General features: G+C 40.5%; 2 protein-coding genes and 1 pseudogene across 2 annotated transcripts; 2 read left to right on the top strand and 1 right to left on the bottom strand.

The window, feature by feature from the left end:
* The first annotated feature begins 304 nt into the window (after nucleotides 1-304).
* Nucleotides 305-4,067, top strand: LOC112119909 (olfactory receptor 10A7-like). Its single transcript, XM_026646288.1, has 2 exons — nucleotides 305-1,195; nucleotides 4,056-4,067. The coding sequence occupies exons 1-2, from the start codon at nucleotides 305-307 to the stop codon at nucleotides 4,065-4,067; spliced, it is 903 nt and encodes a 300-aa protein (XP_026502073.1).
* Nucleotides 4,068-7,194: 3,127 nt separating this feature from the next.
* Nucleotides 7,195-8,075, top strand: LOC113405260 (annotated as a pseudogene).
* Nucleotides 8,076-14,700: 6,625 nt separating this feature from the next.
* Nucleotides 14,701-15,681, bottom strand: LOC113405259 (olfactory receptor 10A4-like). Its single transcript, XM_026646287.1, has one exon. The coding sequence runs from the start codon at nucleotides 15,679-15,681 to the stop codon at nucleotides 14,701-14,703; it is 981 nt and encodes a 326-aa protein (XP_026502072.1).
* Between the last annotated feature and the right edge of the window lie 347 nt (nucleotides 15,682-16,028).

The raw sequence follows: 16,028 nt of genomic DNA on the forward strand, positions 1-16,028 counted from the left end.
GTCTATCTCAGGCAAATATACAGACCTTAATGCTGCATTACCATCACCAACAAAATGCACATGGGGCAGTAAAACACCCAGGTACAGATCCTTAAAGGTATTTAGGTGCCTAAATCCCATAGAAATCAAAGGGAGTGAGCCACTGAAATATCTTTGAGGGCATGAGCCCCAACTCTCATAGAATGTCCATTGGAGAATGTGTGCCTTTGACTATTTCTCCTTATTTCCTGCAGTAGGTCACTTCTTCACATGATATCTAGGTATTTATTGTCTCACACAGATGAAATATGCAAAGGAATCAAGAATGGGGAACCTCACCACGGTGACTGAATTCATTCTACTGGGATTGTCCAACCACCATGAGCTGCAGGTGCCTCTGTTCTCCATCTATCTGTTAATTTACTTGATTACCCTGATGGGGAACATCCTCATCATCCTCATCACCATAGACACAGCCCTTCAAACCCCTATGTATTTCTTTCTCCGAGTCTTATCCTTCCTGGAGATCTGCTACACCTCGGTCACCGTCCCTAAGATGCTGGTGAACTTCCTCTCAGACAACAGGAGCATTTCCTATGTGGGTTGTGCTGCACAAATGTACTTCCTGCTCTTCCTTGGAATCTCTGAGTGCTTCCTTCTGGCTGCAATGGCGTATGACCGCTATGTGGCCATATGCAACCCATTGAGGTACAGGCTCATCATGAACAGGAGGGTCTGCCTTTCATTGGTAGTTCTCTCTTGGTTCAGTGGTAACGTAGTATCTCTAGTACAGACAACCTGGGTTTTCAACTTGCCATTTTGTGGGTCCAATCAGATTAACTATTTCTTCTGTGACATTTCCCCATTGCTTAAGCTTTCTTGCACTGACACCTCTTCATATGAAATGCAGTTGTTTACAGCTACTATACTGGTCAACTTCACTCCATTTTCTCTCATCCTTGTGTCCTACATTGTTATTATCTCCACCATCTTAAAGATGGCTTCGGCTGATGGCAGACACAAAGCTTTCTCCACCTGCTCCTCACACCTCATTGTGGTGATATTGTATTATGGGAGCAGTGGCCTGATCTATTTAAGACCCAAGTCCATTAACTCACCGGACAGCAGCAAAGTGCTGGCTCTGATGTATACAACCATCACCCCCATCTTGAACCCTATAGTCTACAGCCTGAGGAACAATGAGGTGAAAAGGGCTGTGTGGAGATTGTTGTGGGATGGGCTGAAAGGAAAAAATATTTTCTCAAAGAAAATAATTGGGATACAGGTCTTGTTCTGAGATCAGTTATCCAACTGTATAAATCTTGAGTAGTTCCTTTGATGTCAATGCCATTCACTGCTACCGTTGAAGTAGTTTCTGAAAACTGCAAAATGAAACACACAAAAATGCTGAAAACATTTTGTCAATTTTCTGGAGGGGGATGAAATTAGAAATTTTGGCCGGAAAAAGGCATCAAAGTTTCAGAAATGTTGATCATATATACTGCTGCTTGAAACACACAGAAAAATCACAAAAATTCATCTACATTTAATCTGAATATGCATGGATTTTTTTCATTTTAACTCAAAATTGCAATGAAATATGTTGTTAAAAAAGCTAATTTTGGAAAACAATGTTCATGTGCTGCAAGCTAACCATTTTGAGAATGATTTTGAACAAAATTTCACTAAAATTGTAGAAAATGAGCATGAATAATAAACAATAAAGTACAATAGAAAATTTCATGAAAAAGACAAAAATAGGTCCATTTGAAGTTACCAAATGAAAGTATCTTCATTTGTTTTGTAATTTTTTCACCATTTCTACTAAACACAGAGCAGAAAATGAAATGAGAAAAGGAGAGTCCTTTAGCACTGAGAAGATATTCACAAGCTCTAGAGAAAAACATTTCCAATTTCATTGCAAATACAATTTCCCCATCAAGACTTTTCTCAGTTCCACTTTCACATCCTGTTCTTCAGGGTGTAGCTCAATGGCTTCAGCATGAGAGGTGACTGTGTTGTAAAGCACAGGCAACACCCTGTCATTATTCAGCGAGTAGCTGGAGATGGGCCCAACATGGGTGTCACAGATCAGGAGGAGGATGATCAGGTGAGACATACAGGTGAAAAAAGTTTCCACTTCATAGAGCATATCTCAGGATGGCGGAGATGAGGTATACATAGGACAGGACTATACATAGGAATGTTGCTCACCTTATGAAGATCCTGAAAGCAAACAAGTTGATCTTCTTGAAGTAGGTGTTACTCCATGCAAGAAGCTTACTTGATTTCGTTGGGCTACCGTGGACAGTACTGTACAGCTCAACATAAATAATGTAGACAGAATCAGGACTTTTCTCTGTATTATGGTGGTGCTCAATCAGTGAAGTGTGTACACAGGCATTACAAACAACACACACAGTTACTGTATGAATCGAATAAAACCAGGGACATGGGGAGAATAGAGAGGAAACTTATTTCTTCACTTCCAAAAGCACAAGTCTCTTCTAAATGAGAGTAATGAGCCCTCCTTTGGGACTAGTCCAAAAGAGAAAGTTGCATTGTGCCTTGAGCTATCTCAGTACAGAAACCCACGATAAATTCTAAATTGTAGCAGAGAATGTACACAGGCTGAGGATCGGTCCTGAGTATTTTTCTTGCTTTCCTGAAGAAATTAAAAACTGCAATTAAATAGGTGCCTCTCTTTGGAAATTCCTAACATTAGCCATCCCCAGGGCTCCAAATAATAATGTAAAATCTTCCAACAGGCATACAGATTGGGAAATGATGTAATTATACTGGAAGTTCGATGGGACAAGGGTTGTCTTTTTGCTCGGGTTTTGTCCAGAGCATAGAACAATGTGGTCCTGATGCATAATCGGGACTCCTAGATATTATCTCAGTTCAAAGAAAGAAAGAAAGAAAGAAAGAAAGAAAGAAAAGGTGTCCCACAAGCAATGCAAACCAGAACCTACCACTCTAGTAAATCAGACAGACATAGTTCCATATCTGGCAGAGTCTGGCAATCAATAAAGGGAGAAACCAATATCTTATAATTAACGTGAAGGCAACTGAGAGTTTGTATTGTGTTTTATTACTTTATTTGTAGAAAGCGATTGCATAGAATTAATGCTAATGATGAAGTATATGTCCTCTTTTTATTTAATTGTTATCTTTATTTAATTATTTTTAATTCCAAGTGATTTTTAGAGATCTCAGACACTGAATTAAGTTATTGCCAATTACATTTTAATTTTACACAGATCTTCCTGATTCTGGAAATCTAGAAGTGTTTAGCGATAGGATTGTCTACTTTATCAGACATTTATCCAGGGCTCAATTTTGCAAAGGCACACATCAATAAGCCACCTCATGTGGCAAAGTTTTCTAGATTGTAGCGGTTGGCTTTAAGTGATCCCTTACAGATGTTGTTTTTTTCCTGAAATTCAAGGTGTCCAGGCTGTGGTCTCTGCAGCCTCTTTATTCATGAAGACTTTACTTCTGTCTTTAGAATGGAAGTGGGTGCATGAAATAAAAAGCTTGTCTGTCTCTGTATAGAGACATGGCCCCCATGTGTGTAATATGATCGGTCATATCACTGGGTTTCTGCTGAGGGTTACACTCTCATATGTATAGGGTATATTCAGGGGTAATTCTGTGCTTAGACCTGGGCAACTCATGAGATCCAGAATCTCTTACTGCCCCCACCACAAGCTTGCTGTGGGACCTTGATGGAGAATCGCTTCTTTCCTCTTTGTGCCTCAGTTTCTCCATCTGCAAAAGTGGGGTAAATATTGACCTGCCACAGCCAGAGGTTGTGAAGCTGGCACAACTGATGTTAGTTGCTCAGAGAACCTGAGTTGGACGGTGCTGTATAAATGTTAGGGGACATATTTTAATACTTTCAGCCTGAATGGGACCTTGTTCCATAAATAATCACATTGGTTTCTGTGGAATTGCTCAGGGAACAATTCAAATGGTAATCAGTAAGGTCTCAAAGAACTGGCTAGTTATTCATCATTACTATTATCACAAATAAGAATAGGAACAATGCCTTATACCTTTTTCAGGGCTAGTCTAAAAATTGAATTTCTGTCCTGGAAAAAATGAATAATTTCAGAATTTGGTTTTATCCCAAATCAGGCCAAAAAGTCAACATTTCAGATTTTTTCAATGAAACAAAATATTCTGAAATATAGCATTTCAATAAGGTAAATATGTTGGGAGGATTTAATAAGTTGAAATTTATATTATATTATATTATATTTAAAATGATAAAGATTAAATCATTTCCCCCCACAATATGAATTTCCCAAACAAATTTAGATAAAAATAAAACATTCCAGGTGAACATTCAGATTTTGTTTAATCAGCATTTTCTTACCAAAAACATTCATCTGAAATGTTTCAATCAGCTCTACTCTCCTTTACAACCCTCTACGTGTCTATCCATAGTTGTTATATTTTCTGGCAGTCATATAGTCACATACTCCAAGTCTCTGGAAGTTTCTTCATATTTTAGATTGTTTAATTCCCTTCCCCCACAACAATATTCATATTTTCCCTTCTCCTTTTTACTATCTCCAGTTTTCTATGAGCCTTTATTAAAAAAAAAAAAACAATGAATTTTGGCTCTTGTCCATATATTATGAAAAAATAATCAATTCCATTTTTACTTGAATTATCAACAGTTATTTAGGAATGTCTTTGATTCAATAATAAGAATATCAATTTGCATTTCCATACCACCCGCTACATGAGGATCTCAACATGGTCTATAAATGAGTTAGGATATGAGGCTAAAATAGGGAAAGAACAAGTTAAAACTTGCTTAGACATGTAAGAGGTCTTCAAGTGAGCAGGGACTGATGAAATACATCCTAGAATACTCAAGGAACTGACTGAGGAGATATCTAAAATAAATAAATTAATGGAGATATCCTATCTCCTAGAACTGGAAGGGACCTTGAAAGGTCATGGAGTCCAGCCCCCTGCCTTCACTAGCAGGACCAAGTACTGTTTTTGCCCTAGATCCCTAAGTGGCCCCCTCAAGGATTGAACTCACAACCCTGGGTTTAGCAGGCCAATGCTCAAATCACTGAGCTATATTATCTTTGAAAAGTCATACAAGATGGGAGAGATTCCACAAAACTGGAAGAGGGCAAATATAGTGCCCATCTATAAATAGAGGAGTAAGGAAAACTTTGGGAACTACAGACCAGTCAGCATAACTTCAGTACCTGTAAAGATAAAGGAGCAAATAATCCAGCAATCAATCTTTAAACACCTGGAAGATGATAAGTTACTGTCACTGTCAAGAACAAATCATGTCAAACCAAATGACAGAGTAACAAGGCTTGTGGATGTAGGGAAGCACTAAATGTGGTATGTCTTGACTTTAGCAAAGCTTTTGATACTGTCTCACATGACCTTCTCATAAACAAATTAGGGAAATACAACCTAGGTGGAGCTACTATGAGGTGGATGCATAACTGTTTGGAAAACCATTCCCAGAGAGTAGTTATCAGTAGTTGAGATCATGCTGGAAGGGCATAATGAGTGGGGTCCCGCAGGGATCAGTAGTGGGTCCAGTTTTGTTCAATATCTTCATCAATGATTTAGTTAATGGAAAAGAGAGTACACTGATAACATTTTTGGATGATACCAAGCTGGGAGGGATTGCAAGTGCTTTGGAGGATAGGATGAAAATTGAAAATGATTTGGACAAACTGGAGAAATGGTCTGAAGTAAACAGGATGAAATTCAATAAGGACAAATGCAAAGTACTCCACTAAGGAAGGAACAATCAGTTGCACGGATACAAACTGGGAAATGACAACCTAAATATGAGTCAACAGTGTAACAGTGTTACTAAAAAAACTAACATCATTCTGGGATTAGCAGGTATATTGTAAGCAAGACACGAGAAGTAGTTCTTCCGCTCTACTCTGTGCTGATGAGGCCTCAACTGGAGTACTGTGTCCAGATCTGGGTGCCACATTTCAGGAAGGATGTGGACAAATTGGAGAAAGTCAAGAGGAGAGCAACAAAAATGATTAAAGGTCTAGAAAGTATGACCTATGAGGGAAGATTGAAAAAAAACTGGGTTTGTTTAGTCTGGAAAAGTGAAGACTGAAGTGATAACAGTTTTCAAGTATATGAAAGGTTACAAAGAAGAAGGCCAAAAATGTTTTTGTTCACCACTGAGGATAGGACAAGAAGCAATGTGTTTAAATTGCAGCAAGAGAGGTTTAGATTGGATATTAGGAAAAATTTCCTAACTATCAAGTTAGTTAAGCACTAGAACAAATTGACTAGGGAGTTGTGGAATCTCAGTCATTGGCGGTTTTAAAACCAGATTAGACAACCACCTGTAATGAATGGTCTAGTTATTACTTAGTCCTGCCTTGAGTGCAGCGGATGGGACTAGTTGACCTATTGAGGTCCTTTCCTGTCCTACACGTCTATAATTCTATAAATATTAATTAATTTAGCCTCAGAATTCCATTGAGGGATACGTAAAACTTATCATCCCTTTCTATAGCTGGAGAAATTAAAGCACAAAGAGGAGAAGTGTCATGTCCATCTTCCCTGACTTTTCAGTATAAAGCCCTCAAGTGCTTTAAAATTCCAGCTGGTCATGGTGGATGGAAAGATAGCTTTTTATAGAATCTCAGTATTATTCTTTGGCATTCACTGAGCAGGACAGTTAACTCTGTGAAGATCAGATGTGATTCTACTGGTAAAATACTCAGCTGGTGCAAATCAGTAAAGTTGGGCAGTAGGGAAGGTGGGATGGTTAAAGGAACTTGAAACAAAATAGAATGTAAACAAGTAACTTGGGTTTACATGAAATCTGTCCATCTATCCATTTGGTTTATTGGTCTATCTAGCTATTGATCTTTCCATCATTGTGTTGCTCTGTCTGTGAGTCTGTCCATGTAGTTGAGGGGTCTGTTCCAGGCAGTCCTGATATTTTACACTGAAACTGTGAACTTTCGGGAATGATTCTTTCCCTTGAGACATTTTTTCTCGCATAGAAAACAATGAAAGTTTAGCCACTGACATATCTTTGAGGATCTGGGCTCCAAATCCCATTGAATGGCCATGGGAGTTGGGACCCTAAATTCCACGTGAGCCTGTGACTATTTCTCCTTATTTCCTTCAGTGGGTCATTTCTTCACATGGTATCTTCTTATTAATTGTCTTCCACAGATGAAATATGCAAATGAATCAAGAAGGGGGAACCTCACCACGGTGACTGAATTCATTCTACTAGGATTATCCAAGTACTGTGAGCTGGAGGTGCCTCTGTTCTCCATCTATCTGTTCATTTACACCATTACCCTGATGGGGAACTCATCACCATGGACATAGCCCTTCACACCCCCATGTATTTCTTTCTCCGAGTCTTATCCTTCCTGGAGATCTGCTACACCTCAGGCACTGTCCCCAAGATGCTGGTGGGCTGTGTTGCCCAAATGTATTTCCTGCTATTCTTTGGGGCCTCAGAGTGCTTCCTACTGGCTGCCATGGCGTATGACCACTACATGGTTATATGCAACCCATTGAGATACAGGTTCATCATGAACGGGAGGGTCTGCCTTTCCTTGACAGTTCTCTCATGGTTCAGTGGTAATATGGTGTCCCTAGTACAGACAGCCTGGGTTTTCACCTTGCCATTTTATGGGTCCAATCAGATTAACTATTTCTTCTGTGATATTCCCCCATTGATTAAGCTTTCTTGCATTGACACATCTCAGTATGAAATGCAGTTGTTTACAGCTATGATACTGGTTATCTTCACTCCATTTTCTCTCATTATTGTGTCCTACACCTTTATCATCTCCACCATCTTAAAGATGGCATTGACTGAAGGCAGACACAAAGCCTTCTCCACCTGCTCCTCACATCTCATTGTGGTGACATTGTATTACGAGAGTGGCAGCCTGATCTATTTAAGACCCAAGCTCACTGACTCACCAGACAGCAACAAAGTGCTGGCTCTCATATACACAACCATCACCCCCACCTTGAACCCCTTTATCTATCACCTGAGGAACAAGGAAGTGAAAGGGGCTCTAAGGAGACTGTAGGGGGACAGGATGAAGAGAAAAATATTTTCTCACAGAAAGTAATTTGGGCACAGATCTTGTTCTGATATCAGTTACACAATTGTGCAAATTTGGAGTAGCTCCATTGACAACAATGGCATTCAATGTTACGGTTGAACTAGTGTCCAAACACTGCAAAATGAAACATGCAAAAATGTTAACATTTTGTCAATTTTTTGTTGGGCTTGAAATTAAACATTTTGGCCAAAAAAGTCACCAAAGTTTCAGAAATGATGCTTGTCTCTGTAGCTGCTTGAAGCACACAGAGAAAAATTACAAAAACTCATCTACAATTCAGATTAATATGCATAGATTTTTTTTTCATCTCAGCTAAAATTTACAATGAAAAATGTGGTTGAAAAATCTGATTTTGGAAAAAAATGTTGATGTTCTGTATGTCAAATCATTGTATGTTAGGTGACATGTGCACATGATTGTCCTCTAATTACACTGCTCAACAGCCAAAATGCTTCTGAAATAAATGTAGTCAAACTTTACTAATTCTGGGTCACTGAGAATGAAAATGATGCTTAAAATTGTTGATTGGCTCTAGTTTTCAAGATATGCTATTGGGTCAGTATATACGACCCTTGACTTGGGAATGGTGGAGGATAAGTGAGTTATAAAGGGAAGGGATCTCAATTTAAACCAGAAATGACTAAAATACATCTTTGACTGGATCTATGAATAAATCTATGACTGGGTTTGGACAGTACTTGCTTTTTAGGCAAAACAATGAATGATGCAATCTGAAGCTGGTATTGTATCATACATGATATGAATTGCATCATGTTATTCCTAGAAGTCATGGATGATGCAATCATAACGAAGCTTACATCACTCTGCTGAAGAAATTGCCCTATATCAGCTCTAGAAATCATACAGTGTCGTGCTCTCTTATTTGTCAGTGTTTGATTTTGCAAATGGACACATTTCTGTTTAGCCAAAGTAAGCAGAGATGCCTCGTACTTGTGTGAACAGTGCAGATAACTTCTGCTATGTTTGTGGTGAAGTGACTTTTGCATCACAAAAGCGCAGTATAACCACTATGGTTAAGAAAGCCTATCACCTTTATTTTAGCTGCAAAATTGGAGATCAGGACAAGAGGTGGGCCCCACACATATGCTGCAACACTTGTGCAACAAATCTTCGCCAGTGGTTGAACAGGAAAAGGAAATCTATGCCTTTTGCAGTGCCAATGATTTGGAGAGAGCCAACAGATCATACCAGCAATTGTTACTTCTGCATGGTGCCTCCAGTTGGGAAAGGTATGTCAAAGAAGAAAAAGTGGACTGTGCATTATCCAAACATTCCATCAGCTATACGCCCAGTACCCCACGGAGAAGGACTGCCGGTTCCTGATGCACCAGAATCATTCTCACTTGAGTCAGACGAGGAAGAGGAGGAGGATGAAACTTCTGGTCCTGAACCATCAATGTCACAGGACCCACATTTTCTCCCATCCTCCTCCTCTGAACCACACCTCATAACACAAGGTGAACTGAATGACCTTGTCAGGGATTTGGAACTACCCAAGAGTAAGGCAGAGCTGTTGGGCTCCAGACTACAGCAGTGTAATCTCCTGGCAGGTGATGTTAGGATTTCCATGTTCCGTGACCGTCAAAAGGATCTTGTCCCATTCTTCTTCATGGAAGGTGATCTTGTAGCCTGCAATGACATCGATGGTGTGATGGCAGCCCTCAACATCGTTCACGATCCAGATGAGTGGAGACTGTTCATTGATTCATCGAAGACGAGTCTTAAAGCTGTTTTACTGCATAATGGCAATGTTTTGCCATCAATTCCAGTTGGTCATGCAGTCCATATGAAGGAAACCTATGACAACATGAAACAACTTTGGAGGTGCATAAACTATGACCAACATCAGTGGTAGCTTTGTGGTGATTTGAAGGTTGTTGCTCTCTTGCTTGGTCTGCAGACTGGATACACAAAGTACTGCTGTTTTCTCTGTGAATGGGATAGTCGTGCAAGAGATTCCCACTACATCAAGAAAGATTGGCCACTCCGACAGTCATTGGAGCCTGGGAGGAAAAGTGTTCGGCATCCACCACTTGTTGAATCAAGGAAGATTTTGTTACCACCCTTACACATCAAGCTGAGTCTGATGAAGAACTTTGTCAAGGCCATTGACAAAACACAAGCAGGTTTCAAGTACCTCCGTGGAAAATTTCCAAGGTGAAGTGAAGCTAAGATAAAGGAAGGTGTCTTTGTTGGTCCTCAGATTCGTGAACTTCTTCGAGATGATGCATTTGACCATGCACTGCGTGGCAAGGAAAAGACGGCAAGGAAAGCCTTCCAGTTAGTGGCAATAAATTTTCTCTGAAACAACAAGGCAGACAACTACAGATTGTTGGTGGAAAACCTCCTCAAGGCATACAAAAGCCTTGGTTGCAACATGTCACTAAAGATACATTTTTCGCACTCTCATCTAGATTTTTTTCCACCGAACTGCGGAGCAGTGAGCGACGAGCACAGCGAGCGATTTCACCAGGATATTGCAACAATGGAGAAATGCTATCAGGGCAAATGGAGCCAATCAATGCTTGCAGACTATTGCTGGACAGTGACAAGAGATGCTCCATTTAATGAATACAAGACACAAGCCAAGAAGCGCCGAGTAGACACTGAATAGGACTAAACTATGTACATAATAGTTTTTTGCCTTGTGTTTCATAATAAATTTTATTTATATAACCCTTTTGCTGATTTTTAAAGTGTTACATAAACAGGACAGGTGAAATATTATCATGTAAAGCAACCATAAACACATGAAAAGACCTAGGTTTACAATTTATGATTCAAACTCTACTGTCTACACAATATACATAGACATAAAATGTAAAAACTTAAATATCTTAGAAACAGTAGCCAATCAGTTGTTTTAATTGTCATATTTGAATTTAGCACATCAAAATACATAATAAATAGCACATTTTATCTCTGAAGCAGACGACTTCTCAAAAATTGTAGACCAGTGTTACGTGTATTTATTGTGAATGGATTGCCTAGATCTGGGAAAGAGATATGAACAGCATTACCTCTAGGTTGATTGCAAATTTAAGGTCAGTGCTGACCAGCAGCTGTTAATTTAATCATGAATGGTTGGTTGACTGTGGCAAAGTAAGCTGGTAGTTCAGTCACTCCTTCCTGGGAGAAGTGTCCACATGTGAGGATTGGAAACTTCCTTCTGAATTCTCATTCACCACTGCCCTGTTTTGCCAAGTTTGAAATAAACCACAGTATATGTGGGCATGATTTTCCATGACCTTGTGTCTTCTGTAATGGATTACACCTGTACAGAAGAATGACAGAGCAGATGTAAATTGCTACCAGAATAGAATGATAGGTCCTGGTTCCTCTCTAAAAGACTCTGGTGTAAATCAGAAATGACTGCATTGACATCAGAGGCATCAATCAGAGGAGAAATAGGAACTATGCATTTATAGTCTCATTCAGAGGTGTGAATGAGTACTCAAGGTGCAAGGAAGTGGACATTCATATTCTACTCTCCTTTGTAGAATTGGTCCCTATATAGTAAGCCATTTGGCTGGTTGTTTTCCAATGTCTTCATTCTGGGTCCACTTTTCATGAGAAAAAATGCTTGAAACTTTTGAAATTAAAGCCATTGTACTGGCATGAAGGAGGGGGCTGAATCATGGCAAGGATGTTGAAAGTGGAGTAACACACTGATGTCTCAGACCCATTGTGTAAGGCTCTCAATAAATAGAACTGGTAGCAGCAGAGCAGAGCAGGTGAAAATGATGTCTGGTCACCAGGGGTAAAAGTAAGTCAGGACACTTACTGGTATGGGGCCGGGGCGGGCCTCAGGTGGAAGGGGCGGGGCTGGGGGTCAGCATCCCCCAGCCAGCCCTTCTAGGCCGCCTGGCCTGCTGGGGCTCCCGTGTTGATTTAAAGGGCCCGGGGCTTCGGATGCCACTGCTGTGGCAGCGGCAGCAGCATTCGGAACCCAGGCCCTTTTAAATTGCCGGTCCCAGGGCAGCTGATCCCTCTGCCCCACCCCGCCCGTCGGCGGCTGTAGGGTGGGGCAAAAGGGGCAGGGACATTAAAGTACTGCCACAGCAAAGGACAGTCCTTAAAGCTTGCCTCCCCTGTAGGCGGCCCTGCCGGTAAGAACCCTACCAGCAGGGCCGCCTACAGGGGAGGCAAAAGGGGCAGGGACATTAAAGTGCTTTAATGTGGGCTAGGTATGGGCCAGGGCAGTTCTTACCGGTATGCCATACCTGCCCCTACCGGTTCACTTTCACCCCTGCTGGTCACCAAAGTCCAGATCCACAAAGGGACTTAGCACCTCAAGATGAGATTTAGGCAGGTTTAGGCACCACTGCAATCCACAAACACCTGTTCTTCTGCCAATAAACTCTGTAGGCACCTAAACTAACTAATGGCCAGATTTTTAAAGGTATTTAGGTGCCTAGTGGGATTTTCAAAAGCATCTAAACACCCATTGAAATCCATACCTTTAAAAATCTGGCCCTAGGCACCTAAATTTGTATTGTCAACATTTCCTTAGTGCCTAAATTTCTGCCTCTAGGCATGCCCATTTGACACCAAAGCTGCAGCGTGATCAAAAAAACTGTGAAGATCGGTGTTCCCCACCCTGTCTCATCTGAGGAGCCTTATCCACTAGGCAGGCTCTGCATGCATATAATGGCCAGAAGGAGACATGGGATAAAATGAAGTAATAGCAGCCTTTTCCATTATAAAATTTAGCCCAGCAGTTAGAGAACCACTTGGGCTGTCGGAGACCCAAGTTCAATTCCCCTCTTGGGTCAATCAGGAGAAGGGATTTTCCAGCTCTGAAGTGACTCCCTTGACCACTGGGGTATACAGAAAAGTCATTTTCATTCGCTATGAGGCCCAATGCATATTTAATTCCTTGTATAAAGTGGAACAGACTCAACAGGAGAGACTGGAAGAGCACCATATCAGGATTTCCTTAAATTAGGCTTGGTAAAATTCAGTTTTTATTTTTGTATAATTTTGATGCATAATATTGATGTTTGTTTATAAGCATTTTTCTATTTTTATCAATTTACATTATCACAGTTGTGCAACATCATAAGTTTTAAATATTTTTTTCTGATTTTTATCAGTTTAAATGTTCATAGTTGTGGGAAATAATGGGGGGACACAGACAAGAGAGTGGGTCATTATTTAACGACAGGAGACATTAATTTCAAAAAGTTAAAGCTTTATAATCACTAAAACAGAAACTGAAATCACATGACAAAATATACAAGGTAAATATCCTTACATCAAATTCTAATAAATTCCCAAGCAGCATTTGTCTTACTTTGCCTATCCATAAATTTCTATTCAAAGGAAATATTTTTGTTGTTTTGTGTGTGTAGGGTGAAATTGATGTTTACCCTCATTTACCGATAAAAATCTCATCCTTCAAACCTACCTTTAAGTCAGTGGTTAGAGCATGTAGCCAAAACATAGAAAGCCCATGTTTGAATCCCTTCTATTTCTCAGGCAGAGAGTGAAACTGACCTGGGGGTCTCCCATATTTTTGGTGAGTGCCCTGAACAGTGGGCTAAAGCTTATAAGAGAAGCTGCCTCCTCTCCCTGACATTTTGTGTGCAGTTGGGCTTGCTCTAAGAATGCCTACTGGATGAGGTACACCACATGTTAGGCCCATGGATCTTGAAAGGTGCCTTGTGAGGATATTGACCATTGTAGCAGTGGATATATGTCTCCAAGTTTTGCATCTGTTGTTATGGCAGGGGCTGGTGCTGCTTTGTTTTGGTGGATCCTGGTGGGGAGCTTCTAATAATGAGCTTGGTGATGTTGGGGGGTTGTTTGAAGGCCAAAAGAAGGAGTTTGGGAAAGATTTCTTTCAGGATGTGGCCCCCAGTGAGTATGCATTGTAATTTTTAATTATACTTACATTCATAAATCTGCTAGACAGCAAAAAGCATGTTCTTAACAAAGACACTGGATTTCTGGCACATTATAACCATCTTCTAACCCACTAACCCCACTTTGTCCAATTATTGTAGAAGTGTTAACTGCCTACTTCACCTTCAATGATTTCTTGCAACATGTGTTAACTCCTTATCTATGCCAACCTTGTATTTAGCTGTGATTCTCTGAGTACCTTTCTCCGACCTGAAGAAAAGCTCCATGTAAGTGCAAAAGCTTGTCTCTTTCACCAGCAGAAGTTGGTCCACTAAAAGATATCACCTCCCCCAACTTGTGTCTTTAATATCCTGGGACAAACACAGCTACAACAATGCTGCAAACAATGTATACCTCATGTAGACCGTCTGTACTGAGGAGAAATTCATCGCTACTTAAATCCCTAAAATCCCTGCCCATCTTTCAGTGCAGCTCGTTTGACTCACATTACCCCAAGCAGATCCAGGGTCCATCCAGACTATATCTTATGAGTCAACCTATACTGGCCCTGCAGTCCATACTTTTAAACTGGCCCTTCCTCACACTTGGGGTTTTACTATAGGTAATAGAACAGCTCTAATAATTAAGGACACCCACATGAGCCGTGGTTTGCTACATTGCATCGCATAATGAGCTCCCTTTCTATATATTTGATTGCAACTTACCATAAATGCCTACAACATAGTTTGTGATTGGTTATAAAAGTCATAGTCTTACTTAGAGCTTTTCTCAGGGACTCCTTGACCTCTTTGTTTCTCAGGCTGTAGATGAGGGGGTTGGCCAGGGGAGTCAGGACAGTGTAGAAGACAGAAAGCACTTTGTTCAGGTCTCGCAATTCAGCAGTGTCTGGGAGCATGTACACAATGATTAGGGTCCCATAGAAAATTGTGACCATGATGAGGTGAGAGGAGCATGTGGAAAAAGCCTTTTGCCTCCCCGTGGTGGAAGGGATTCTCAAGATGGTGCTGATGATACACACGTAAGATGTCAGGGTTAAGAGAAATGGAAGAAGAATCATTATGAAGGAGAGAAGGAAGATCACAAGAACCATCTTGCTGGTGTCACTGCAGGACAATTTGAGCAATGCGATGTAGTCACAAAAGAAATGGTCAATTTCATTGGGCCCACAGAAAATCATTTGTGACATCCAACATGCTGTGTTGGTACTGACTGTAAAGCCACTTAGCCAAGACCCAACTGCTAGCTGGAGGGAAAACTGATCATTCATAAAGGCTGCATAATGCAGGGGTTTGCATATGGCTAAATACCGATCATAAGACATCACTGCTAGGAGACAACATTCTGTAGCTACCAGACAAGCAAAGCAATACAGTTGTACAATACAGCCCGCAACAGAAATGGTTCTGTCCCCAGTCAGGAGACTGGCCAGCACCTTGGGCAGGATGTTTGAGGTGTAGCAGATCTCCAAGCAGGACAAGTTCCCCAGGAAGAAGTACATGGGGGTGTGAAGGTGCTGATCAGCCACAACTAGCACAACAATGAGGATGTTCCCAGCCATGGTCACAATGTAGATCACTAGAAACAGCAGGAAGAGAAAGACCTGCAGTTCAAGGAGATTCCCAAATCCCAGGAGGATGAATTCTGTGACGCCTGTTTGATTTCCCCATTTGGAGTCTTCCATGGGTTGTATCTACAGAAAATAACTCACAATAATAAATAAATTAATTCTGTCACTGTTTGATTTCCCCTCACTCTGTTTTCCATGACCAGTCCCAAAAAGATAGTTAAACAAAGCTTTGCAATGTTATTTGATGAAGTTAGAAATTTAATATAGGGTCAATAATTTAAGACTATGAAGATTATAATTTAAACTCCCATTTTCCTGGTGATTACTAATGTTATTTTTGACCTGATACTCCGGACGGTGAACATGCATTTCTTGGTATCTCTGATGCTTGAGGCATCTGATGTCAGCTTAAAAGTAACTTGACATTTCATTAGCCACAAACCTTGTTAATACAACCAAAT

Source organism: Terrapene carolina, unplaced genomic scaffold (genome assembly GCF_002925995.2).
Source record: "Terrapene carolina triunguis isolate 2854851 unplaced genomic scaffold, T_m_triunguis-2.0 Scaffold34785, whole genome shotgun sequence".
Lineage (NCBI taxonomy): Eukaryota > Metazoa > Chordata > Testudines > Emydidae > Terrapene > Terrapene triunguis.